The following is a 26,597-nucleotide window of genomic DNA, read 5'->3' as shown; positions in this document are numbered from 1 at the left end:
GTTTTTGATAGGAAATTTATCGGCGCGCGATGCGCCCTTGGTGGGCTACGGACGATGGACGGTCCGTAGCCGTAACGATGCAGCGGGCTGCATCGTTACATACACATTATACACAATAGATATATTGAATTCAGATAAATTGACAATCGGGTTTTCTCGAGAAATGCTACCTCAACGAGTACTCGACTCACTCGCACGCAGCGGTTCTCTGCGCGCGATACGGGATCGTGCACGAACATCCGCGCCTTACTAATAGTCTTTGAAATGTTTCAGGTGACATTCTAAAGTAATTGAAATACTTGTCTGAATCATTCAATTGCATTTCTAGTACCAAGTTGTCGCTTGCTCCTTGCAATCGTCTTCTTTCCAGCTGAAATATCGGTCGCACCCAGCACTTGCGCTTCTGTTTTTTGGCACTTTCCAGTCTCTTCAATTTTAAATAAATTGTAAACATGTAAATCACTCTATTGTACGTTAGTTTTCTTTGATGAAATGAAGTCACTGAATTTTTCAACATTGTAATCATAACTAATAACATGAACCGAAGATTCATTATGCTTCTAATTTCAAAATTGTCAAACAAATCACTTTATAAAAATAACAATTATTAAGATTATGACACGTTTATTTTTATTTAAAGTCAAAGTGCAATTGCAATGCGTGCTTACATGCCTCCTTGTAGAAATTGCGTCCGTAACGTTACGTGTGTTTTTATCTCCTTGTGTCCCATGGAGCCGTAAATACACACGTAACGGTATTACTATTTTTTATTTAACAGTTTATAATTGTTTATTTGTATTTTATTCATAAGAAAACTACAGAATATATTATAATTTTAACAAAAATTTTAATTAAATCGTCAAATTTAGTTAAATAAATAAAATTAGAAAAAGCATTACTAGTAATAACTAGTAACTTGTAGTAACTTTTACGGAAATTTCATGGAATTACGGCTCTATGGGACACAAGGAGATAAAAACACACGTAACGTTACGGACGGAATACCTAGTAACTTTTGCGGACTTCCGGTGCGGATTACGGATTACGGGTTCTATGTGACGCCGGCCTAAAGCCTTGTGTCCACGATGCTAGAACTCAATCCGAGATCTCGGTCCGAGTCCTCGAACAATAATATTTATACTTGGCTGAATATAGTTAGCGTTGTAATCGAGTTACGATTCTTTACGATGATTTTCTGATCTATGTTATATTGCCAAGTTGGTTTATAGATATCATCAAGTGATGCACCGCTTGATTTCGAATCTTTTATTTTATTTAGATGGTCCAGATATTGTGATCATAAATTATTAATTTTTTTTGCAATTTCAGTTGTTAGTGGTTGTCCTGTTAATTCTTTGTACTGATTACAGATTATCTGTAAAGCTTGATCTTGTTTCATACAATTATGATAATCAACACTTTTTGTAACATATAAACATGAATGTTGTTGATATAACATTAATAAAATTTTAACATTTTCCTTATTATCCATTTTTTATTATAAAAGAAGTTTTTTCTGAAAATCAATTTTATATATTATTATACTTTTCTTGAAAAATAATATGTATATATAGGTTATAATATATTTTTAATGTCTAATTTAATCTGCATTAAAACTAATAATAACTACTTATGTAAATCTTATTAATTATTAATCTTATTAATTTATTTTATTTAAGAATTATATTTCTCTTATTTTTTCAATTCTATAATTACTTACTAAAATATTATTTATATTGTTCACAGTATCTCGTATCACTATAAGTATCATATTTTGTCTTGACAGATAGTAAAAAAAACTAGTAAAATCTAATAACTCGCATAACTCGTACCGAAAAATGGGACGCAACGCATTTTTTCGTTTGAGCTTCTTATTCGAGTTTTGCATCCAAATTCAGTGTGTACATGATCCGAGTTCTAGTAACTTTTCCTCAGTCCGAGATCTCGGACCGAGTTCTAGTATCGTGGACACAAGGCTTAAGACGGGGCATTCGCGAATGACGACGGGACACTTGCGACGCATTGTGAAATGGCCCCAACTGTTCGCAACTGTTGAGCAATCTTTCCAAGATGGCGGACGATAGTGCTACGATGCGATCTTGAGTTGTACCCAAGATCTATAGAGAGAAGGTTACCTCAGGAAAACCGGTTGTGGGCGAGGGACGATAAAGTATGGAAGGAGCTAGAAACAGCTTGGGGCGAGGGGCGATGAAGAAAGGGGAGAGCATGATGATCTCATCGACAAACAGTAGCTGTCTCTTTCTTTCAAAGTTCTTCCTTTTCTAACTGTTTCTAACTCTGTCACTCGCTTGTATTTATTCTCCAAAAAACTTATGTACGCATTAAATTTTATAATACTGCCAAAAAAAAGTCGCAAGCACGTAGGTAATAAGAGGAAAACTGAAGATAATCAAAGAAGAGTCGCCAATAAATATAAAAAATTATTAATTAATTTAACGCAATTAACAGATTAATACAACAAATATGTATTTTTATTATTATAGATACTTATAAAAATTTTATTATTATACTTGTATACTTATTATATTTATTATACTTAATTTTTATTATAGATACTTATAAAATTTTATAATTACAATGTTGCCGCATATTTAATGATCTCTAATATATACCCCATCATATTTGTTTTAAAGAATTATTTTAAAGATTTCAACAGAAACATTTCAATAATATTTCATTAGCAAATATTTGAAAATTGTTAACACTGTAAATTTTATCATATAAATATTCACATTTGCAATGTTGAAACATATATTACAATTTCATTATTTAAATTTGTATCATAATAAATTTGTGTATGATGCTTTTTATATTACCCTAGAATTGTACTTACATTTATGAATTTCAGTTACAATTTCTTGACAATTTTTGAGGTTTTCACAATTAAATATAAAAAATAAATTTCTTTATAGTATTTCTTTTGTAAATAATGCATATAAACAGTAAATATTATTTTAAAAATAATTTTTAAATATGTACTATTTTTTCTTTTATTTTACTACTTTACAAATGATGTTTTTTATGTATATCCCCAAATTATATTTTATTTTTATTAATATTATAGTCTAAATACGAGTACAAAGCAATTTGTATTACAAATGCATCTGTTGCAGCGATATTTAACATTATAAACGTTAAATATCTAGCGCTTTAATTTGCAATATATGTAATTTATAGCGCCTTTCTAATTTACTTTTCAATTATTATTACGCAATTTCCAGTGCTATAAATATTTTACAAAATAAAAGTATTTTTTCGATAAAAACTCAAAGCATTTCTATATTAAAGGAGCGAGAGAGAAAACACTAAAGCGTGCGAGAAAGACAGCTACTGTTTGTCGATGAGATCATCATTGCCCCTCTTGCCGCTCGCCCCGCTCAGCATTTGCCCCTCTTGCCGCTCGTTCCTCTTTGCGCGTGAGGTAACCTTCTCTCTATAGACCTTGGAGTTGTACCACGGTGTAAGAATATAAGGTGATTTCACGGCAACAAATTTTTGTGATTTTCCTGTCATTGTTCCACATTGAACCGCTAGGTGGCTACGTGTTGAGAAACTTTAAATATATATATATAAATTTTATTAAAATTTTATTGTCCTGCGGAACTTAATTATAAATATTCATTTTCTTAAAAAAACTTAATTTTCTATAAAGACTGGAATACATTATTAATTATTTTTTCTGCAAATTTAACTAAGAATAATTTGTTATAAAAAAATTAAAAAATATTTTGTCAGTAATATATATTTTTATACACAATGTTAAAAGTTTTATTTTAAAAATTTTGTATTATTTAGAACTATAATTATATATAGATGTGCTTTAGAGATTCATCATCTATCCTTTTCTATTCACATCTATCTGAAAGTTCTCCGAGTAGTTTTACTCGACGACAAACGGCACGAAACGGCTGGACAAAATCCGACTAGTTCTTTAAGAAATAACTTGTAACGGTCGGAGCACCGAGTTCACTCGTTCAAAATGTCCGTTGCGAGCGTAATTGTTCAAACTACGTGCTCCGATTGGCTACCGACTGTTTTTATTAGTGTAATCGAGGTGCTTAAATAAATCACTTCTTTACTGGAAATATAAATGGCCTTTATTCTGTAGCCTTAAAGCCTTGTGTCCACGATACTAGAACTCGGTCCGAGATCTCGGACTGAGGGAAAGTTACTAGAACTCGGATCATGTACACACTGCATTTGGATGCAAAACTCGAATAAGAAGCTCAAACGAAAAAATGCGTTGCGTCCCATTTTTTGGTACAAGTTATTGCGAGTTATTAGATTTTACTAGTTTCTTTTACTATCTGTCAAGACAAAATATGATACTTATAGTGATACGAGATACTGTGAACAATATAAATAATATTTTAGTAAGTAATTATAGAATTGAAAAAATAAGAGAAATATAATTCTTAAATAAAATAAATTAATAAGATTAATAATTAATAAGATTTACATAAGTAGTTATTATTAGTTTTAATGCAGATTAAATTAGACATTAAAAATATATTATAACCTATATATACATATTATTTTTCAAGAAAAGTATAATAATATATAAAATTGATTTTCAGAAAAAACTTCTTTTATAATAAAAAATGGATAATAAAGAAAATGTTAAAATTTTATTAATGTTATATCAACAACATTCTTGTTTATATGTTACAAAAAGTGTTGATTATCATAATCGTATGAAACGAGATCAAGCTTTACAGATAATCTGTAATTAGTACAAAGAATTAACAGGACAACCACTAACAACTGAAATTGCAAAAAAGAAATTAATAATTTAAGATCACAATATCTGGACCATCTAAATAAAATAAAAGATTCGAAATCAAGCGGTGCATCACTTGATGATATCTATAAACCAACTTGGCAATATAACATAGATCAGAAAATCATCGTAAAGAATCGTAACTCGATTACAACGCTAACTATATTCAGCCAAGTATAAATATTATTGTTCGAGGACTCGGACCGAGATCTCGGATTGAGTTCTAGCATCGTGGACACAAGGCTTAATACACGTAATACTGTTCGATATCTCGATTCGACTAGAACTAAATTCACGGCTTATTCGACGACTCTTATTCGACTAAAAAACGCGACTAATCTTAATGCCGGTTCTGTACAGAGTGTCTCTCCGGATTTCGCTCCGGATAATCTTGTGGATCCTGAAGATTCCAGAACAATCTCGAACCTTCGTCGGTCCGGTAGCGCGCGCATGGATCGATTAGCTACTTCGATTATTCGAGAATCGATGTATTGCGATTCAATGTATTGCCTGGTGCCTTATGGGCGCCGTCTGTCGGTCGGCCGTAAAAATATCTTACATATCCATATCTTCTATTGGGTGTTTACGATAATTCAAGTTCGAGTTAGTTTTACTAGGACCGAAAAATGAGATATACATAACCATCTAGAACCTTTATGATTCATGACAACTCGATGCTGTCTTGTATTACTTGAGTTAAATTCATTGAATTTGTTAAGTTTAATAAATATAATTATATACATATATATATAATTATATCTATTAAAGAGGTATACCAACATACATACCAACATTATTTGTTTCTTTCATAGACTGATTTGCAGTTGACATTTTTTTATTACAATAAAATTTGCTCTATAAACTCAACAAATTCAATGAATTTAACTCAAGCAATACAAGACAGCGTCGAGTTGTCATAAATCATAAAGGTTCTAGATGATTATGTCTATCTCATTTTTCGGTCCTAGTAAAACTAACTTGAACTTGAATTATCGTAAACACCCCTAGTGTATAATAACAACAGCATACGTATAACGATAACCAATCAGATTCAGGCACAGTATCATGGCGGACCCCCCCGCATTTTGGCTTCACTCCTCTCGTCTATCAACCAAGGATGCGTTCCACTTAACGCCCGCAACGCTCCTAGGATCATTTTATCCTTGTTTTTCATTGAAAGTTAAACGAGGATAAAATGATTCTAGAAGCGTTGCGGGCGTTAAGTGGAACGCACCCCAAGTTTACGCTCCGTCCCTATATTCCTATGTCCATGGCTGTACTAGTTCAGAGTTTATCTTTTTCCCTCCACATTGGAAGGAGAAAGATAAACTCTGAACTAGTGCAGCCAGTTCAGCTATAAAAAACAGACCTCTTGTGTGACATGCCTTAACTATGGCATCTTGATCACAGATTTTTTGATAGAATACAATGGTCGTGAAATCACCTTATATTCTTAAGACCATCATACACAAAATGACATAACTGCATATGCATAGCATAAGCCGTCTCGACCAATGAACATCTAGCATAAAGGCGCCATATTGATTTACACAACATGCTCATTGGTCGAGACGGTCTTATGCTATGCATATGCAGTTATGTCATTTTGTGTGTGATGGCCTTTACACCGTGCTCCAACCTAATCGCTAACCTTGCAGCCGATTCCAAAACGCTGAGAATAATGTTTTTCAATGCGATGTCTTTTGTTGTGTATCTTTAAATTTTGTTGTGTTGTGCATGTTTAAAAATGTATGTTTAAATTTTATTGTTGTGAAGGAAAATAGTCAATTGTTGCATTCGTAGAAAGAAAAGATCAAGTAAACGTGGTTCGATAATTTTTACTTATTTATCTGTTTTATCTGTTTTTAACAGGCTTGTCGTCTTGTTGAACGATTCTTGTTAAACGCCTCTAAACGAGTAAAGAAAATATTGTACTATATGGCTGAGAAAAAACACATGGTAGTGCACATGCCGCACCATGTACAGCAAAAGTTGTGTCAAACTCGACCGCTGTATAGACGAGGAAAAAGATTGACAGCAGTCAAGGTAGCGTTCGAGACTTGTATCCTACTCTATGATTGAATATTTATTTTTATTTGCCCTAGAATTTTAATCTGTGATGTGTTAGGCTTAATAGGGAAGTGTACTCGTTTACTTACAAGGATAATAATTGCATAGTTTTAAGGAGAGAAACTAATTTTTCTTTTACGGAAATTACTAAAATTGATACGTTGCTACGAAATGTCTTGTTATGAGTGTAGTGTCGATTGCGGAAAGCGCAATAATATTATTTGCAACGATTGAAATAGTTTCAAAATCAAGTTGGAGTGAAAAGTATTTCTTTTAAAGATTGGCTTGTGTTTAAAAATAATTTTTTGAATTATTTGAATTATTTGAATTATGGTTAAATAATTTGATGATTGAAACTGTGTATTAAAAGTCGATGTTTGCCAAATATTTCCTTGATGCACCAGCTCTGTGTAACAGGTTTATACGATTAATGATGAATCGCAGCATTTACTGATATGTGGAGTACCAAAATTACAATTAGGAGAAGAAATAGGAAAACTTGTCTATCCGTATGGAGATGTGAAAGCGATTCAGTTGGTGACTGAATATCCTTCGGAAGAATTTACGGAAACATACCATATACATTATGCGTATATTCAAAGTGCAAGGTAGATTTTGTTTTTTGAAGGGGGGAAAAAAAGAAAAGAAAGAAAAAGGGAACTGTTGTAACGATTCTAACTGATCGAACATTTTCTAAACAGAGTGGCGAAACGTTTGATTGACGATAAGAACTTTTTTGGAGGAATTCTGCATGTTTTCTATGCTCCTGAATTAGAAACTCTGGCAGAAACCAGAGCAAAACTTACGCAACGCCGAAAAGATGTAGCGACACGGATAAAAAGAAATCAACAAGATTTAACGAACCCAGTAGTAGACAAATTTGTTCCAAGGTATGTGTGATATTAAACGTATACTATTTATTGTATAAATTTTACAAACGATAAATATATAAGCGATAAATATATAATTAAAATTATGGATATTATAATGGTTTCATGTGGTAAATATTTAATTTCAGAGAACAGTATCGTAGAAAAAGGAAGAATCCTGCTTTGCCCCTTACTGAAGGACGACTTAAACATTGTTATCCTGGAGAAACACTGTCCTCTATTTGTAATGGGATACCGCAGAATATAGATCCAAGATTTGTATCTGAACCTAGTTTACCGATAAACTGGAATAGTGATAATTGTAGTAGCGGCGCTGCATCTGGTTCGAAATCGTTGTCAACACCGTATCAACTGACTGAAACAGTGATACAACAGTCGAATAAACATCCAGCGTCAAACATGCGAAAGAGAAAAAATTACAAAGGGCGATCTATCGACGATAATGTAAAAGTTAAAATTATACGACCGCAACTTATAGATACCAGAAATATAGCAAAGTTAAATTCCACTGAGAAAACGAATGTATTTTGTAATGTAAAGAAGATAGAGAGTGGAATTACAGTCAAGTTTGAAACGTCTAATAATGAAAAAAAGAAGATAGTTGTAAAAAATCCAAAGTAAGTATACTCGTGCTTGTATATATAGGATATCTTGAAACTTTCCGAGGCCGTTGTTCGAAGTGTAGTGCGAGTGCGTTCTACTTTAACTGGTATTTTCTTATATGACGACAAAGTTATTGAAAAATCACTTGTACAACATAAATTAAAGAGAAAAGAAAAAGACTGAAAATGATGACAGCACTCTTTTTGAGATAACTTATACATAATACAGATAATTTGAAAGTAGCGTATAGCACTCTAATCTGCTTAAATGTATTTTTCAGTGTAACGAACTTGATTCAACCCAGCACAAATCTTCAGTTTTTGATTCGGATGGCAAAATCTCAAATTCGTACAGCATTGGAGAAACGTGATACTTCGATAAGCGACACTTGAAGTGTGTCACAAAAATAAGATTATGTACATCTTAATTTCACTTCCTTACAATTTTTTATTTTAAACTAAAGATATATAGGTGCATTTTTTTCTTACGATTCAAATGAGTTCAGTTGTATCGCCCTTTTTGTCCTAAAATCAAATTTAATCTTGAAATAAATTTGTGCACTTAAATGAAAACCGTAGAATTTGGATCCCATTGAATTTCACATTTACCCTTTGCGTTATATTTCTTGCATGGTGGTGTATTCTCTTGCTCTATTCTAGTGGATGCAGTCTTATTTCTCAATAATTGTAATTGCGGCGATTTTGATGGTATTTTTTGTATTTGACCATCGTTAGATCGATTGCCGAGAGGTGTTCGATTCTGAAAGAAAAATAATTAAATTTTGCAATTGTATTGTACGTATGATATCATAACTTAAATTACCTTAAGCGTTTCGTGTTTATTCTCAGGAGTAAACGTTTTTCTTTCGCATGATACAGATTTAACATCTACTTTTATACTCTTCTTCTTTTTTCCTTCTGCATCTTCCTTCGTCTGACAATCTCCTTTTACTTTTGTTGTTTTGAATAAAGAGGTATTAGTCATACATTCGTCAAAAGTTATGATTACATCTTCTCTTAAAGAAGTCTTTCGTTGTAATAACTTTTCTACAAAATCTTTCTCCTGCTGTTTGTCTGATACGTTTTCCTCCGAGTCGTGCCATACTTTGATCTTATTGTCGTTGATCTGTATTATCTTCGTACTGTGGTCAATATCTTTGCAATCGTCCAGTTTGTCCGCATCATCTTCGTCTTCTTTCTCATTATTCACAATTGTTTGTTCTGAAGTTAATGGTTTTTCCTTTGCATTTTCAAATTTTGGATTTTTAACAACTGTAACTTCTTTCTCACTTTCGGAAGTACTTGAATAGGAATTAGCTTGGCATAAGTTAGATATATGTGAGTCGTTTGGTTTTTCTGTGTCTAATTTTTTCCAACCTTCTAAACCTTCTGAAGTTACATCGGACAATGATTGTATTTCTGGAATACTAAATGATGTATTGATATTCTGATAGGAGTTTCTCGGATTGTAAATGTCCATTTCATAACTGCCTCTGCGACTCAAATTTTCCTGAGATCGTGTCTTCATTGATGCGAAAGACTTTGGTATTAAAATAGGAGTTCTATCGAAATCTGCAGCTGGAGATCTAGGATCTAATCCCAAAATTTGGTAACGTTCTATTGATGTTTGAATTGGTTTTGAATTCTTTAAAACACTAACATCTGGTGTTGAATAATTTTGCGATTTATCCTGCAAAAAATATGAATAAAAATAAAACTTTCTTCTTCAGGCAAGTAAAGTACATTTGTGTGTAAGATTAATTATTTATACATGTATAAAATATAGATTTAACACGTTAAAAAGAACATTATGTAGTATAGAGATAATAAAACTTCAGAAATCTAATCGAGTTTCATCTATAGAATATATATAAGAAAAAAAGTGACACAAATAAAATATTAAATGACATACAGATTCTGATGATTGACATATATCTGTTAATTTTGGTGAATGTTTCTTCGGTGTTAGTGGTGGCATTACTACATCTATGTCAGTTTCCAAGAATTGCTTTTTCTGCAAATACTTGGGGATTGCACTAGGTGCTTTTTTGATTACTCCAACTGGAGTGCATTTAACCTATTTAAATATTAAGCAGTGTATTAAAAAGATATTTTTTTCTTTTAATAAAATAAAAAATATGTAAATAGTTAAAACAGTAAATAATCCATACATAAAATCTTTCACACTTAATATAAAATTATTACTAAAACTTTACCTCAATGGGAGTCCTTGTAATTCCTGCTGAAATTGAACGTGGATCAATCAACACTTTTCGTTCAGGTAATATTGATGTGCACATGCTGTTGTCCTGTATAATAACCTGCTGTGTGATCCTTATTTCATTACTTCCTTTTTGATTTTCGTTATGAAATAACTTGCTTGCGTAATTGCCCATGACCTATGAATAAATAATGAGTGATAAAAAGAAGCTCCTATTCTTTTTTTACAGCAAAAGGTATCAAGCACGGAAGAACAGAGAGAACCTTTCCTCACATACATCTTGTAGTAAAATTAAACCATACAATGACAAGATTTGTAAAAAGCGAGAAATTTATATATATTTAAAATTATTGTAGATTATTATTAGGTAAATATAATTTGCCAAATAAATATTTTTCCATCGCTTGAAGTTTGAGATATGCGACACAATTGTGTAAAAAACACAAATCGTTGACACGGACGAAGTAATTACAAATCTTTGTTTTATAATTATTTCAACGTATTAAGTTTATTGTTAATAAATTATTTTCATCTAACGTCACTTATCATTTGTTTCAGCGAGCGACATGTAATGCAACGTACCATACAAATTATAGACTCGCAGCACTAGAAATCTAATTTCTAAACTTGATACACACGAGTTTTAAAAGTCGTTCTTTACTTGTATCTTCGAAATCAAAACTTGTAAACGTACGAATAGTACCAACCAACGAGAATGCGAAATCGAGCGCTGCCAATATAACATATTTTTGTCACTACTCTGTAGTGCTTATAGGCTTATAGCGTTTTCGATTATACAGGATTTGAACGACCCAAGATTGGTTAATGACGTCATTGCAACCTCTCCACCAATGAAAGACTTGCATTTATAGTAAAATAGTGATTGATCAACCCTAGATCGTTCAAACCCCGTTTATTCGAAAACGCTATTAGGGTGCCGTCACATACAGCCCGTAATCCGTAATCCGCATCAGAAGTCCGCAAAAGTTACTAGGTATTTCGTCCGTAAGGGTGCCGTCACATACAGCCCGTAATCCGTAATCCGCACCGGAAGTCCGCAAAAGTTATTAGGTATTTCGTCCGTAACGTTACGTGTGTTTTTATCTCCTTGTGTCCCATGGAGCCGTAAATACAGACGTAACGGTAGTACTATTTTTTATTTAACAGGTTATAATTATTTATTTGTATTTTATTCATAAGAAAACTACAGAATATATTATAATTTTAACAAAAGTTTTAATTAAATCGTCAAATTTAGTTAAATAAATAAAATTAGAAAAAGCATTACTAGTAATAACTAGTAACTTGTAGTAACTTTTACGAAAATTTCATGGAATTACGGCTCTATGGGACACAAGGGCTGTTTACGATAATTCAAGTTCGAGTTAGTTTCACTAGGACCGAAAAATGAGATAGACATAACCATCTAGAATCTTTATGATTTATGACAACTCGACGCTGTCTTGTATTGCTTGAGTTAAATTAATTGAATTTGTTGAGTTTATAGAGCAAATTTTATTGTAATAAAAAAATGTCAACTGCAAATCAGTCTATGAAAGAAACAAATAATGTTGGTATGTATGTTGGTATACCTCTTTAATAGATATAATTATATATATATGTATATAATTATATTTATTAAACTCAACAAATTCAATGAATTTAACTCAAGCAATACAAGACAGCGTCGAGTTGTCATGAATCATAAAGGTTCTAGATGGTTATGTATATCTCATTGTCGGTCCTAGTGAAACTAACTCGAACTTGAATTATCGTAAACACCCCCTGTTAATGAACATCCTTGAAAAAAGGCAACGCGTGAAAAAGACTCTAGACAAAATTCCCTAACGATTTAGTAAAGGGCGACAACTGCTGATCACGTCACTTCACGCACTTTACTCACGTCACTTGCATTTCGTAGGATCACGTAGGACAACGTAGGAATTTACAGATATAAAGAATTGACATAACCTAATCTGTCAAAAAAATCGTTTCCTGAATCAACATTAATAATAAGTAAAAATAGAGAATTGTGAAGAACCCTGATTTTAACTACGCAACAAGTGCTCTCCAAGTATTGTAATCGTTTCCTTTGAGATCAAAATATTATTATCGAACACTCGAAACAACGATTGAAAATAAAACAACAATTCGCTGGATTCACATTGAGTTGCAATTCAATTTGCTTGTATAGTACAACTTTTGACGTAAGTTGCTAAAGAGAAACATAGTAATTTGCATTAAAGAATTGTTATATTAGTTATGTTGTTAAATAATACAATTAGATTGATTTAGGTATGCGAACTGCAGTCTTGTAATTTTAATATTGTAATGATTTTTCCAAGCATGGCATCTGAGGACGTAAGTTCTCATACAATACTAGCTTCTTCGGAAGAGAATGGGCAACCTGTTTCCAGTACCTTGCAACAGGAAAGTAATGTTAAAGATCCGAATGCAACTAAGCCGCAAAATCAAGGTAAACCAAATAATCTCCAAAGAATACAGCAACGCAAGCAGCAAATGTACAATTGGCCACAAGTCAAGAAATTATTGAAACTTGCAAGCTACAGCGCTTGCCAAATGGAAGAATGTGAATGTAACTGCTGGAAAAGTGTACAGCCAATCATAAAATCACCAAAGGCCGATACTCAGCAGCCTGTAATAAACTTTTACGATCCATGCAAAATATGTACTCATTCTTTAAAAAATCACATCACGCATCTACCGATTAATTCTGATGAAGAAATTAATAGATTATTAGGAATGGCCATTGATGCGGACAATATTTTTATGTGTATACACAGAGAGGAGGATCCTGATACTAAAAAAGTATATTTCTATTTATATAGACTGTTGAGAAAATGTATTTTGTCTATGGTAAAACCGACTGTACAAGGCCCATTGGGACAACCACCGTTCGAAAGACCTAGCATAGCGAAAGCAGTGATGAATTTTGTTTTATATAAATACAGTCATTTGCCGCCGAGAGAGTGGCACGTTATGTGCGATATGGCCAAGATGTTTCTGCACTGCCTGAATTATTGGAACTTTGATGCACCCAGTGTTAGACGAACGACGATTAGTGCGGATGAAGCTCCCGCTTATAAAATTAATTATACTCGTTGGCTTGTCTTCTGCCATGTGCCTGCATTTTGCGATTCCTTACCGCATCATGATACTCCTTTAGTCTTTGGAAGAACCCTGTTACAAGCTGTGTTCAGACCGGTTTCTAGGCAATTAATGGACAAGTGTCACAGTGAGAGAGATAAAATAACACCGGAGAAGAGAGTTTTAGTTTTAACACACTTTCCCAAGTATGTTTGTAGAAATAGAAATTACAAATTTACATGTGCTTTTTTCACATTTATGTCGAATGATTAATTAATATTAATGCGTATTTATTTATCGACTATATTCAAGGTTTCTTGAATCATTGGAAGCGGAGATTTACTCTGAAAGTTCACCTATTTGGGATCCGGATTTTAAACAGCCACCACCCTCTCATATGCAAGCTGCTTTGGAGTCAAAGGGGCATCAAGCCAGAAAAACAGGAGAATTCGAGAAAGTTACAATTACTCCGAATGAAAGAGATAATTTTACAACGATAAATATCAGTCCTGGTATAAAGAAAATTCAAGAGAAACGTCCCAACTCTGAAGGGCGTCTTGACACGAAGAGGCGCAAAACTGAAGAGACATTTGAGGATTTGCCAAATGAAACCATCGCTGAAATTGTTTTATCTATCAATGATACTAATTACAAGTCCAGTTCTGATGCGGTATTTCCACCGAATCTTCCACGAGATGAAACCGCTAAAATGGAGGAAAGTAAAAAGATAATAGAGTTTCACGTCGTGGGAAATAGCCTTACACGACCTGTGTCTAAGCAAACTATGCTTTGGCTGATAGGATTGCAAGATGTATTTAGCCATCAATTGCCTAGAACGCCCAAAGAATACATTACTCAGCTCGTTTTTGATCCGTAAGTAGCATACAATGTACAAGGTAGCGTACGATGCATCGATATGTCGGATATATGTAAGTTTACATAGTCATCTAATGTTTTTTTCCTCCCCCCTCCACCCCCCCCTGTCCTACAGAAAACACAAAACGCTAGCCTTGATAAAGGATGGCCGACCAATTGGTGGTATCTGCTTCTGCATGTTTCCGAGTCAAGGTTTCACCGAGATAGTGTTTTGTGCCGTTACGAGTCACGAGCAAGTAAAAGGCTACGGAACGCACTTAATGAACATGTTGAAAGATTATCATATCAAAAACAACATATTGCATTTTCTCACATTTGCGGACGACTTTGCTATTGGATATTTTAAGAAGCAGGGATTTAGTAAAGATATAAAACTGCCGAAATCGGTACACCAAGGATACATCAAGTATTACGTGGGAGCGACATTGATGCATTGTGAGCTGAATCCGAAAATTGTATATACCGAATTTACGGCGGTCATTAGAAAGCAGAAGGAAATTGTTAAGAAGCTGATTCACCAAAGACAACAGGAAATACAGAAAGCGCATCCAGGCTTAACTTGTTTCAAAGAAGGTGTACGTGGAATACCCATCGAATCCATTCCAGGCATTCATGAAACTGGATGGAAGAGTTCCGCTCAAACGAGAACGAGAGGTGTGGCGAAAGGAACACAAGGTTCGGAACTGATGGACACGAGCCTAGATATGTCAAACTCTTTGTACAATACGTTGAATAGTGTTCTGAACAGTGTGAAGAAACACAGCACAGCTGCGTGGCCTTTCTTGAAACCCGTAGACAAGAATGAGGTTCCCGATTACTACGATCATATAAAATATCCTATGGGTGAGTTTGAGAGATGTTCATACATTTGATTAATTCAAGTGTGTACATGTATGTTGTGCTTGCAAATATCGTAGCGTAAAAAACCGAGCACCGATCCACAGAATCGACAAACTAAAAAATTAAAAAAAATATATATATTATATATTTATATTTATTGCAGATCTCAAGACCATGCAGGATCGTTTAAATGCGGGGTACTACGTGACTAAGAGATTATTTATGGCAGATATGTTGCGGATCTTCACTAACTGTAGGTTGTACAATAGTCCTGACACTGAATATTACCGATGTGCCAATACCTTGGAAAGATATTTTCAAACGCGTATGAAAGAAGTCGGTCTCTGGGATAAGTAGAATTTTTAAGACTGTTATGATAATGATAATGTTGGCAATTAATACTTTTTAATTTATTCTTATTACAAAGTCTACTTGTTTTAAAAGGAAAGTCCATATCTCAAAAATGTACTGCTTTTTGCGCAGTATTTGTATAAAAGTAAAATGAAATGGATATTTACTGGCATAGAAGTGCATGTCGGAATAGATGTATCCTCACAGAGATGCAAGTTCAGTCGAAAAAAAGAGAAGAAAGAAATGTTTATTCTTGTCTTGCTCATTAATTTGTGTAAAGACTTGTGTAAAGTTGAATAATTTAAACGTCATGTGTGTGATGCAAAAAGTTTCCCCCTCCCCTCCCTCCCTCCCAAGTCATTATTGTTTCTTTAACTATTGTATAAAGTTTGATAATATTTAGTGTTGCAATTGATTTCTTCACTCGTTCCGACATGCATTTCTCTTTAATCGGACGTGTATATGCATATGCATGTGTGTGTATATAAATGTATATAATTGTAAAAGGATATTGCTTATCTGATTTTAATCATGTATTTCATATAATATTGATCGCGCAAGTACGATTGTTTATATACGTGGCCTTTTTTAAATTATGTCGCACTATATAGCACTATGCCATTAAAAATATCAAGAATGACTTGTGCAAAAACTTGAAACCGAAGTAGGTACTTAATTTCACAGCCTAATTAATATCATTATATGAGCAGTTAATTAATGAGCGTAATACGGCGATTATAAGGACGCTCTGGTAAGTGATCAGTCTACGGAACAGTGACTCTCTGTAATGCGCGTCGGTTTGTAAAATATCCTTAAAAGAATAAAGCTTGTTACATTTATCCGCAAGTGAGAAATACAATAATTGCAGCTCAGTTATTTGTGTAACACGCTCATATAAAAAGTAGTACTCAATCTTAAATTAATTGGTTTTAAGTTTTAATAACTCATGATGATACATGAGATGTACAGAAATTGTGAAATTTGAAGAGCCGACACAATTACTCTATTGCATACTTTTAATTAAAAAATTTTTAAATATTCTTTGAATGTGTGTTTTATAAAATCGTACTTGGACTATCTATTTTGAGGAAAATGCACACACATTTGTGGGAGGCAATTTAGAACGATTAAGATATCTTGGCCTATTAACCTTATGAGCTTTCGTTACTTCATTTGCTTTTTGTTTAATTTAGTCGTTATGTGACACGGAGAGGAATCTTTCAACTTGTTACAGTTACGTTCTTCAATGGAATTGTAGAATCTTCTTTTAACTGTAATTTAGAAATAATGTTTTAATAGATTTCAACAAATTCTTAATTGAAATTATTAATTAAAGTCTGTCTCTGTGGACAGCTTTTGTGAATGGAACATTTTTTCAAACTTTTAAGATTTGCCAAATAATCTATGTGCAGGAATGCAAAGAAGTATATATGCTCTAGTTACCATAAGATCTTGATGCATGCAGCATTATGGAGATAACGTTGCAAGCGGTTAATAAGTGCCAGTCGTAATTGGCATACATTAAACAGCAATTAAATTCTTTATTGAGAAATCGCAGGTTTCTTACTCAAAAAATGTAAGAAATGCAGAAATGTGTGTATGTGTGTGCATGTGTGTGTGTGTGTGCGCGCGCGCGCGCGATATCTGTTTAATTTTGTTTTCATAATATCTAATAGTTAAATAAAACTACGATTGGAACATTCGTATGTGTTCCGTTTATACCACATGTCTAAGAGAGAAAAATGTATATCTCCAAATTTCGTTCACACCATTATTATATCATTTACGCACATGTAATCTTTAATATCAAAAGCTAAACTATGCTACGTTATATTTGCCGATCATATATATATATATATATATATATATATATATATATATTCTCTAGGAAGATTGTAAATATATTCGCAATGTAATTCACAAATTTATGGATAAATTTTCCCAAAATCGCTCAACTTGCAAATCTTGAATGTGTAGTAGGTGAAAGTATTCTTTTTGCTGTTACCGTAAAACAAGTCTAAGAGTACTCCAATCCGATGTGAAAATCCACCGATACTTCCTTCTGTAAAAAACAGATGGATATGCGTGTGCATGGATCTGTGCACAAGAAGAGGGGAGTTGATATAAAGCAACTCTTCCTTCCAGGAAGAAACGCAGTATCCGAAAAGTCAGTACATGAGAAACGCATATAGTCTCTCCCGGGTTGTTTCGATAATTTAGCTGCTAAATTCGACATCTTGCTATAAAATCCTGACAGATAATATTGTTCCAAAATGTGCGATGACGACGTAGCCGCATTGGTGATTGACAATGGATCGGGAATGTGCAAAGCCGGATTTGCCGGAGATGACGCTCCTCGAGCTGTGTTTCCATCCATTGTTGGGAGACCTCGATATCAGGTAAAGAAAGAAAGATGGATCGATCCGACGAATCTGATTCAACATTTCTCTCTCTTCCTCTCATTTACTTTTGCTTGTACACTTGTACTATGTAATCGAGCATATTCGTTTTAGGGAATCATGGTGGGCATGGGACAAAAGGACAGCTATGTAGGCGACGAGGCGCAGAGTAAACGAGGAGTCCTCACTGTCAAGTATCCCATAGAGCACGGTATTGTCACCAATTGGGACGACATGGAGAAGATCTGGCATCATACATTCTACAATGAGCTGAGAGTCGCGCCAGAGGAGCATCCCGTTCTACTGACAGAAGCTCCTCTGAATCCCAAGGCCAATCGCGAAAAAATGACGCAGATCATGTTCGAAACTTTCAATACCCCGGCCATGTACGTCGCCATTCAGGCTGTCTTGTCCCTGTACGCGTCGGGGCGCACAACTGGCATTGTGCTGGATAGTGGCGACGGGGTGTCTCACACAGTACCGATTTACGAAGGTACACACTTCTTCTCTACTCGCTTCGCGATCACCTGGATCGTGAAGAAAAATAATCGAGGTATTATAGATACCGCGATACTTAATATCTATTTTTCTTTAGGATATGCCTTACCTCATGCGATTTTACGTTTGGATCTGGCCGGCCGCGACTTGACGGATTACTTGATGAAAATTCTAACTGAGAGGGGCTATACCTTTACGACCACCGCCGAGCGTGAAATTGTACGCGATATCAAGGAGAAGTTGTGCTACGTCGCTTTGGACTTTCAACACGAAATGGCAACGGCCGCCGCGTCGACTGCGTTAGAAAAGAGCTACGAATTGCCGGATGGCCAGGTAATGTGTTTTTTACGATAAGATGTTTATGACGCGACATTCGCATCTTGCGCAATCAAGGCATAAAACAAGGCTGCTTCTTCTTGACCATCACCTCGTGAGTTGGACGAAAACGAAGAGAAGAGGATGTACGCTCATTAGCTCATTATTTAATCGCGTATTTGCGCCGGCACGAACGTTAGGATGCTCGTCATGGATTGCCTGGTGGTCAGTGGACCAAGACGTAACGGGATAACGGTTTAATTCCAGGTCATCACCATCGGCAACGAACGCTTCCGCTGTCCGGAAGCAATGTTCCAACCGAGTTTCCTGGGCATGGAATCCTGCGGCATACACGAGACGACGTACAACTCGATTATGAAGTGCGACGTTGACATCCGCAAGGATCTGTACGCCAACTCGGTACTTTCGGGCGGTACCACTATGTATCCAGGTATCGCCGATCGTATGCAGAAGGAGATAACTGCGCTCGCGCCGCCGACCATGAAGATCAAAGTAATCGCGCCGCCCGAAAGGAAGTACTCGGTCTGGATCGGCGGCTCAATCCTAGCCAGTCTGAGCACGTTCCAGCAGATGTGGATCTCCAGGCAGGAGTACGACGAATTAGGACCGTTTATCGTGCATAGAAAGTGCTTCTAATCATTTTGATGCTTTTATAATATGCCATTGCTTGAAACGCTTCACGACCAACATTGATTCCTTAATGAACCTATGTACAGAGAGAGACACAGAGGTAGAGAATAACCGAATCAATTTTACATCGCGACTAGAGTAATTCATTAAAAACTAATTTATTTTACCTCCCGAGAAAAGAATACCTTTTCGTGCATCTTGATAATTTCTTGTTCCTCGAGTATTCACAATCGAAATAAAATAAATTCTACGTCTGAACTTCAAGGATAATCTTTTTATTCTTCTAAATACCTGTATTCGGGATCTTGCGTACATCGAATAAAGTTATTGATTCCAATGTCTTTTATTTCTAAAATGTGTACTCGATGTTATATTACATAGCAGGACGTTTAAGGCAGATGTGATATTGGAGATCCTAATCGTCTCCTTCCGTCCCTCTTAAAATTTCACACCTTCCGACATACAGTACATTTGTCGATATAATGAAATTCCCTCTCAACATGTATATTAGAAAATAATCACAATATTCTCTGACAATCGCACATATTTATAGATCAAGAACTCAATCGATAACGCTACAGCAGAAAAAATTCATTATTTACAAGATATCGACAATTAAATTCGCATTTGTAGCATCGACTGTTATTTTGTTTATGAAATTCTAGCAGTTTTACGGACGGTTAATATCTATCTTACAGAATGTATGTCAGTATGTATCTGCTGCTCTGCGCGCACGCGCGTGTGCTGTGTGTGTTAGACGATAATATTAATATCTGAGAAAATACTATAAACAAAAATTCATGAAATCGATATTGATACTTATAATTTTATTTACACCAAATATAATTGGTGCAAAGACAATGTAAGCTTGTTTGAGAGATTATAAAGAGCTTAATATTAAAAACTTACGAAAATTATTCCACAATTAGGCCTTTAAAATTTTCATGAAGGATTCATCAACTTCAAACTGGTCAGAGAATCTGTCAATAAGAAGAGGGAAGCACGCATTTTCCGAGATGCTCTGTACAATAGATACGTTTGTACTATAAGTTTTCACGAAATATAATAAGTTTTAACGAAAAACAGTCTGTTTGCAGTAATGTCTTTTGTTATCAAACTATTATACAGAATTTATAAAACGCAAAAGAGAACGACACAAGATTTAAAAATCGATTATATTCTTCCGTTAAGTAACATTGTTTTACAACACATTTTTTTCATCAAGTGTGTGTCATTAGTGTTTTTACAATAGTAAAAAATACATTAAATTATAAAATTAATATAAATTTATATAATTGTAAAAAAAGTTTTGCAAATATCAGTATTGCCAACTCACCGAAATCAAACACAAAATCTGGCCTGGAGTTGAAAAATGTTTGATATATATCACTGATCTCTCTATCGTTTCGTTATATTGTGTGTAATACATATTTATAGTTACATGAATAAAATGACCAACACCGAGTACAAAATGTAGAATAGATGTATCAAACAAATATTGACGATGAATTTGCTTAACCGACAAAAATGTAGAAAAAATAGATAAACTATGTATACTACATTGATGTTTAAAAAGTTAATAAAAATATCTTTGGTGCCCCTATTTTCGCGCAGTAATAAAGAACGCTGATTCAAATATGGCGTGAGAGGGAGCAATCGTATTTTCAAGAGTTTAAAACCGACGATACTGATAAAATCAGTTCTGTTCACTTTTATAAAAATTTTACATTCCCTAGACTTTTCTTCTACCTGTAGCTTTTCTTCTACCTGTTGAACGTTTAGGACGTCGACATTTTATTCGCATTGTATTCGACCAGGGTAAAGAAAATTCACTGAAAAGAATTTATATTGTCTATAACACATAAAATGGCCATATAAATATACTTATAAGATGTATTCTCGAGAAGTAAATTTGCTTACCTTGAAGTAAAACTAGGAATAGGAGCGCCAAATGCAGTTACTGGCAAATGAAAATCCACTTGAAGACTTTGAATTTGTTCTATGTCAGGCCACAGGGACGTTATAGTTTCTTCTTCCATGGACGAGGGACAAGGACCGGTATGATTGGTATTATAACATGTGGCTTGATGATTTTGACGTTCTTGCCTTTGTTTTAACTTCTCTATATGCCTTTGTTCCCTAACAATATTTATCGAAAAGTTAGAATATAAGTCAAATTCTCTAATATGCTAGATGAAAGAATATGTGAATATATTTTATAAACCTTATCCTTTGTACATCCCATCGTTTTCTTCTCCTCTCATCATTTTCCAACTTCAAATGTCTCTTGTTAAAAATCTCATCATCCAAGTTCTCAGTTCCTTCCATCGTATAACAACTCGTGTACACTTTTATTCTCCAATTTGGAACTTCTAGGCAACTACTTGTTTCTACCGGACTGGACTGTTTCAGATTTAATGTATAACTTGGATCTCCTACAGCAGTATAATAATGCTCTTCCGTCGTAAGAAAAGATTCTTTCTTCACAAGAGATTTCTTCCTATCACTCTTCCTACTGGTCTCGTTCAAAGTCGGACATAACACTTTATCCTGTATACCATCAGTACTAACAGCAGAGGAGCAGGATATTCCTCTTTTCTTTTTACTACCTGTAGACACTGAGGTTGGATCGGATCGTCTCTTCTTTTTTTCTTCCCATTCAAATCTTGCTTCGTTAGGCTCTTGTTTCACTTCAATCTTAATTTGATTATCGAGTGGCTCCTGCTTGACAGTTGTGATACCACCGCTAGTGTTTAGACGTATCTTAAAAGTCTCGTGCAACGTGTTGCTGTTATCGCACTGAACATTCCTGTGTAACTCGCTGGTCGATGGTACATTTACCGAATTGACACTGGTAGGCGAGCAGGTGCCTAGATGCTCTGAACTAGTAGAATTCTCGCTGCCTTCAGACCTCAATTTTTGAAGGCTCACACGCCTTTCCATACGCTCTAAGCGCAGTTTTAGCTGTAACAAACGAAACGCAATTTCATGATTGATAGGACAATTAATGGTTGCTATTTATATGCAGAGAGATTTAAATGCTATTTACACTCCTCGTAAAGCGCCTATACACTGGCTTTCTTTCTTCGCAAATCATGTCTAATCACATCGGGACAGTGTCGTCGTTATTATTCTATCGCTCGTTATTAAGGAGGTTAGTTCAATGGACCCGCGCTCTGTCATTCATACCGTTAACGTTGGAAGGAATATTACATACTGGGCTCGATCTCGAAAAGCAAAAACGAGCGACACTGCATTTTTGGCTGCGATATTAACTACTGCGTCACACAACGCAGACGCGTTTCTCCTCTCGTCATAACTGTCATTTTCAAACCCGCGAAAATACGCAGCATCAAGAGAAGAACGTCGTCTCTCGTGGAGGGAACACGCAACGTCTCTCTTTCCCGTCTCTGTTTCTCTTTCCGGACGTACGATCTCAATGCGGAAGTAGCGCCACCACGTGTTGACACCGCGCAATTGACCTTCACGGTCAACCTGTTCCCCGCATGGTGTACTAGGTTAGAGAGCCTGCGATAGGAGGAAAGGATTGACAACCATGGGCATGTGCGCGCAGTACATTTTTACAAAATGGTGCCAAAGTCGAATCCGTGCATTCCGTGGTGAAAAGAGAACGAGATTAGCAGCACGTGCGCGTTACTCAAGTTAGTTAGGAAGGCACATTTTTTTATTACGATCAATGTCTGGCTACGACAACCACTAAGTCTATGCAATTATATCTACCGTCTACGATCGTTTAGCTTCTCTTCACGTACGAAATTGTGACCGAGTCGAGAGAAAAAGAGAAAGAATATGGAAAGCATAAATGTGTGTAGTGTTTTAAAGTGGATTCGATATTTTAGTTTTGAAATGAAGTGACGATAGTCGAGCGGACGAGTGTACTTGCAAAAGGGTGGCTTGAGTGACATTTTACAAATTGGAGCCAATTTTATTTCATTACCAACTTAACTTCAATTCTTGAAAATACATCTTGCATTGCCTACGTATAATTTTGCATTTAAAAATAAAGTTTGTAATATAAACGTCGAATTTTATTAAAATTTATTTTATCGAAAAGTTTGCATTTTGGCGATTTTAGATTCTTTTTAAAATACATACGATTATTACGATTGTCATGCGAAAATTAAACAACAGGGATAGGATTTATAGAATAGAATTCTAAATTGAAAGCTCGCTTGATGCCACTCACTGCCGCATTGCCACTCACTTCACTTCATTTTACCACATTTCAATTGCCGGGATATACAGTGTGTGATTTAAGTTGAACAATAAATGTACTTCGAAACCTAAAGCTTTTTTACATTAAATTAAATTTCCATGCAGCCGTACGACTTACGAAAGAATTGAAAGACGTTAGGTGTATTAATTAAAAAGAAAAACCAGTTAGCTTTCCATTCTGCGAATATATGTTTAAATTGTCTATACGCTAGAAAGATAGCTTTTTTTTTCTTTTCATCCTATCTATTATTCACATCATCAGAGTTGTAAGATTAATCATCGAAAAAAACGTATTAAAAAAAATAAACAATACAATAAAACTTTCTTTTTGGTTTTTAAAATAAAAACCCTTTCTAAGAACGATTCAAATTGCAGCTTTACACTTTTTGAGATTAATCAATTTATTATTTCGCAGAATGTATTTCCCTTTTGTTGTAAAAAAATGTTTTTTGTTTTGCGCATTTTCACAAGAACAAAGCACATCTTCCATGCGTATGTACCGTCTCGTTTTCCTGGCGCAATGCGGCGAGTAGCTTGTCCTTGGTGACAATCTGCTCTGACTGTTGCTGGATGAGGTCCAGGTGTAGCAGTAGCAACTCCTTCAAGTGCTTAACCTCAGTGAGATCATTTTGCCGGGGCTCGTTGCCGCGCAACGGGCTAACCCCGAGAGCTGTGGCCACGGTGGCCGTGGCGGCAGCCGGTGCTCCACCATCCGTCATACTGGCGTACATATGATCAAACTCGCAAGAAAAACTAAGAATGCCGACGCCGGTGGTCGTCTTGCTATCATCGCCGTCTACTTCTTGAAATTCTTGATTGCGCGCATTACCGTAGCTGTTGCCGTTGTTGTTGCTGCTACTGCTGCTGTTGTTATTGTTGTTACTGTTGCTGCTGCTGCTGCTGCTGCTGATACTGCTTCCGATGGTTGTGTTACTCATTCCCGTGATCGCGTTGCTTATCGTCATCGTCGTTACAAGTGGATTGTTGCTGGCAATTGTGGTGGTTGCCGTCATCATAGCCGATGACGCCGAGGACGACGATGACGACGACGACGACGACGACATCGAGACGGTGTTACGGACGGCGTTTGCCGCTGTCGGTGGTGATGATGACGACGTCGTCGTCGTTATTGTCGCACTGGACAGATGTTCGTTCATCGCCGCGACCATGTTGAAGCGATTGCGGTAGTGGCGATGGTCGTCCTTGTCGTCCTCGTCGTCGTCGGCAGCGACGGCGACGTCGTTGTCGAGAAACAACGGCGATGCGGCGTCAACAATAACGACGGCGGCAGTATTGCAGTTTCCGTTGCTGCTGGTGCCGCTTCTGCCGACTGTTCTCACGTCGATGCTACCGGCATCCGGCGTAATTGTTGTCCCGGCGCTGTTCAACGTGAACTCGGAGCAGTCCGTTGTCACGGCAGTGTTTTCGTCACCACCACCGTTACCATTACCGTTGAACGCACGCGTCGTCGAGTCTATCGCCGAGATTAACGCGTTGGCAACGGAAATGCGGCAGCGACGTTCGCCGCCGCAAATGCGTGATACTGCTGTCTCGCGGCGGGAGTTGACTGGCGTCGTGCCGCGGGCATCGAGCAACGTCACGTCGCGAACGCCATCCAAGGCGCCACCGACGGCGCCGCCGGTAACAGCGCTAACACCGTTGTTGCCAACACTATCAATATTATTACTGCCACCACCGCAAAAACTGACACCACTAGTCAAAAGAGAGACACTGCCACCACTACCACCTACACAACTTCTTTCTCCTCCTCCCACTCTTATTCCATCGCCTCTGACAGCGCCGGTGGCGGTGGTGGCGGTGGCGGCGGCGGCGGCAGCAGCAGCAGCAGCAGCAGCAATAGCAGCAGCGTCGACGCTGTTCTCACAGTTCACGAGTTGGTCGAATGACAAGCCGACGTTTGACATTTTCCTGCCACGGACGCGGTGATGGCGCCGTCGCCACGGTGGCTACCGCGCGCATTTGCGGCCGCTACGAGCGTATCACACGCCCGTCTCGCGCACATTAATCCTCTCTGTGTGCGTTTCGCAGCGACACACGCAACACCGCCGTCGTTTGGCCACTTTTCGAGCAAACGCGACGCGAAATACAAACAGACACGAAACGCGCCTTGGTTTTCGCTTTTCCACCCTTGCCCTATCGCTCAAGAGGGAATTTGCGCCACGTACAAACAGCGAACGCCAGCGAGCACGCACGAGGTGTGCGAATGCGGCGCCTCCACTTCGTATTTATTTAGATGAAGCGAGACGTGCGCCGCGTCGCATGTGCTTCCCTAGTTACAGTTTACGTTACATTCTGTTAGAGATCGCCACCTACTTATAACTGAGGTAACGATGAAACAAATATTTCACGTAACAATAAATTGACAACAGAAGTTGAAAAATAGAAGAAAAAAAAGTTTCTTCTTATTATTGCGATTATTGATATTAGCCATTCATGTTGTTTTTTTGTTTCGCAAAATAATTATGGCAAGATGTAAAACGAATTAATTTAACGAATTTAAATATGTAAATTCAGAGTATGTACAATTTCTGAATATTAGAAGAACACAATTTTGTAGACTGTATGACTTGAAGAGTAAAGTGGCATCAATTTTAAAATACAATTTTTTTCTATACACTTTTACGTTTAATTTAATTGATTGATCTATGTTTTTAGGTTTCGAAATGATATTCCTAGAGTCAATTCCTCGCTCAAATGCAAAAAAATACAAAACTACAC

At 36.0% G+C, this 26,597-nt stretch overlaps 5 protein-coding genes and 1 long non-coding RNA gene across 9 annotated transcripts; 3 read left to right on the top strand and 3 right to left on the bottom strand.

Moving 5' to 3' along the window:
- Window positions 1-311: 311 nt before the first annotated feature.
- LOC137001885 (uncharacterized) lies at window positions 312-2,301 on the bottom strand. The gene is made up of 2 exons (XR_010891697.1): window positions 669-2,301; window positions 312-427 (listed from the first exon to the last, which is right to left on the bottom strand). It is a non-coding gene; the product is annotated as an uncharacterized lncRNA (long non-coding RNA).
- Window positions 2,302-6,390: 4,089 nt separating this feature from the next.
- On the top strand, window positions 6,391-8,936 carry LOC105672772 (uncharacterized). The gene is made up of 6 exons (XM_012367928.2): window positions 6,391-6,550; window positions 6,674-6,847; window positions 7,289-7,479; window positions 7,573-7,761; window positions 7,890-8,378; window positions 8,645-8,936. The coding sequence occupies exons 1-6, from the start codon at window positions 6,539-6,541 to the stop codon at window positions 8,754-8,756; spliced, it is 1,167 nt and encodes a 388-aa protein (XP_012223351.1). The 5' UTR covers window positions 6,391-6,538; the 3' UTR covers window positions 8,757-8,936.
- Window positions 7,765-11,313, bottom strand: LOC105672771 (uncharacterized). 4 transcript variants are annotated; one of them, XM_012367927.2, is made up of 7 exons: window positions 11,167-11,313; window positions 10,580-10,762; window positions 10,276-10,440; window positions 9,187-10,053; window positions 8,973-9,123; window positions 8,853-8,888; window positions 7,765-8,116 (listed from the first exon to the last, which is right to left on the bottom strand). In XM_012367927.2, exons 1-6 carry the CDS (start codon window positions 11,167-11,169, stop codon window positions 8,866-8,868), a joined length of 1,392 nt encoding a protein of 463 aa, XP_012223350.1. In that variant the 5' UTR covers window positions 11,170-11,313; the 3' UTR covers window positions 7,765-8,116; window positions 8,853-8,865. The 4 variants fall into 4 exon arrangements, 3 of the variants coding, with proteins under 3 accessions (XP_012223350.1, XP_067217182.1, XP_012223348.1); XR_001100873.2 differs by having other exon boundaries at window positions 8,853-9,123; XM_067361081.1 differs by lacking the exon at window positions 7,765-8,116 and having other exon boundaries at window positions 8,792-9,123.
- A 1,115-nt stretch (window positions 11,314-12,428) lies between these two features.
- LOC105672767 (histone acetyltransferase KAT2A-like) lies at window positions 12,429-16,598 on the top strand. Its single transcript, XM_012367916.2, has 5 exons — window positions 12,429-12,791; window positions 12,930-13,898; window positions 14,005-14,565; window positions 14,684-15,411; window positions 15,572-16,598. Exons 2-5 carry the CDS (start codon window positions 12,931-12,933, stop codon window positions 15,763-15,765), a joined length of 2,451 nt encoding a protein of 816 aa, XP_012223339.1. The 5' UTR covers window positions 12,429-12,791; window position 12,930; the 3' UTR covers window positions 15,766-16,598.
- A 1,012-nt stretch (window positions 16,599-17,610) lies between these two features.
- LOC105672770 (actin, clone 403) lies at window positions 17,611-19,886 on the top strand. Its single transcript, XM_012367924.2, has 4 exons — window positions 17,611-18,158; window positions 18,273-18,651; window positions 18,754-18,989; window positions 19,239-19,886. The coding sequence occupies exons 1-4, from the start codon at window positions 18,033-18,035 to the stop codon at window positions 19,626-19,628; spliced, it is 1,131 nt and encodes a 376-aa protein (XP_012223347.1). The 5' UTR covers window positions 17,611-18,032; the 3' UTR covers window positions 19,629-19,886.
- Window positions 19,887-20,779: 893 nt separating this feature from the next.
- LOC105672766 (uncharacterized) lies at window positions 20,780-26,458 on the bottom strand. Its single transcript, XM_012367915.2, has 4 exons — window positions 24,359-26,458; window positions 21,847-22,586; window positions 21,543-21,761; window positions 20,780-21,454 (listed from the first exon to the last, which is right to left on the bottom strand). The coding sequence occupies exons 1-4, from the start codon at window positions 25,781-25,783 to the stop codon at window positions 21,355-21,357; spliced, it is 2,484 nt and encodes an 827-aa protein (XP_012223338.1). The 5' UTR covers window positions 25,784-26,458; the 3' UTR covers window positions 20,780-21,354.
- Window positions 26,459-26,597: the final 139 nt, after the last annotated feature.

This window comes from Linepithema humile, unplaced genomic scaffold (assembly GCF_040581485.1).
Source record: "Linepithema humile isolate Giens D197 unplaced genomic scaffold, Lhum_UNIL_v1.0 unplaced_3, whole genome shotgun sequence".
Taxonomy (NCBI): domain Eukaryota; kingdom Metazoa; phylum Arthropoda; class Insecta; order Hymenoptera; family Formicidae; genus Linepithema; species Linepithema humile.
Note: the sequence above shows the minus strand (reverse complement) of the source record. Positions and strands in the feature narration are given on the sequence as shown.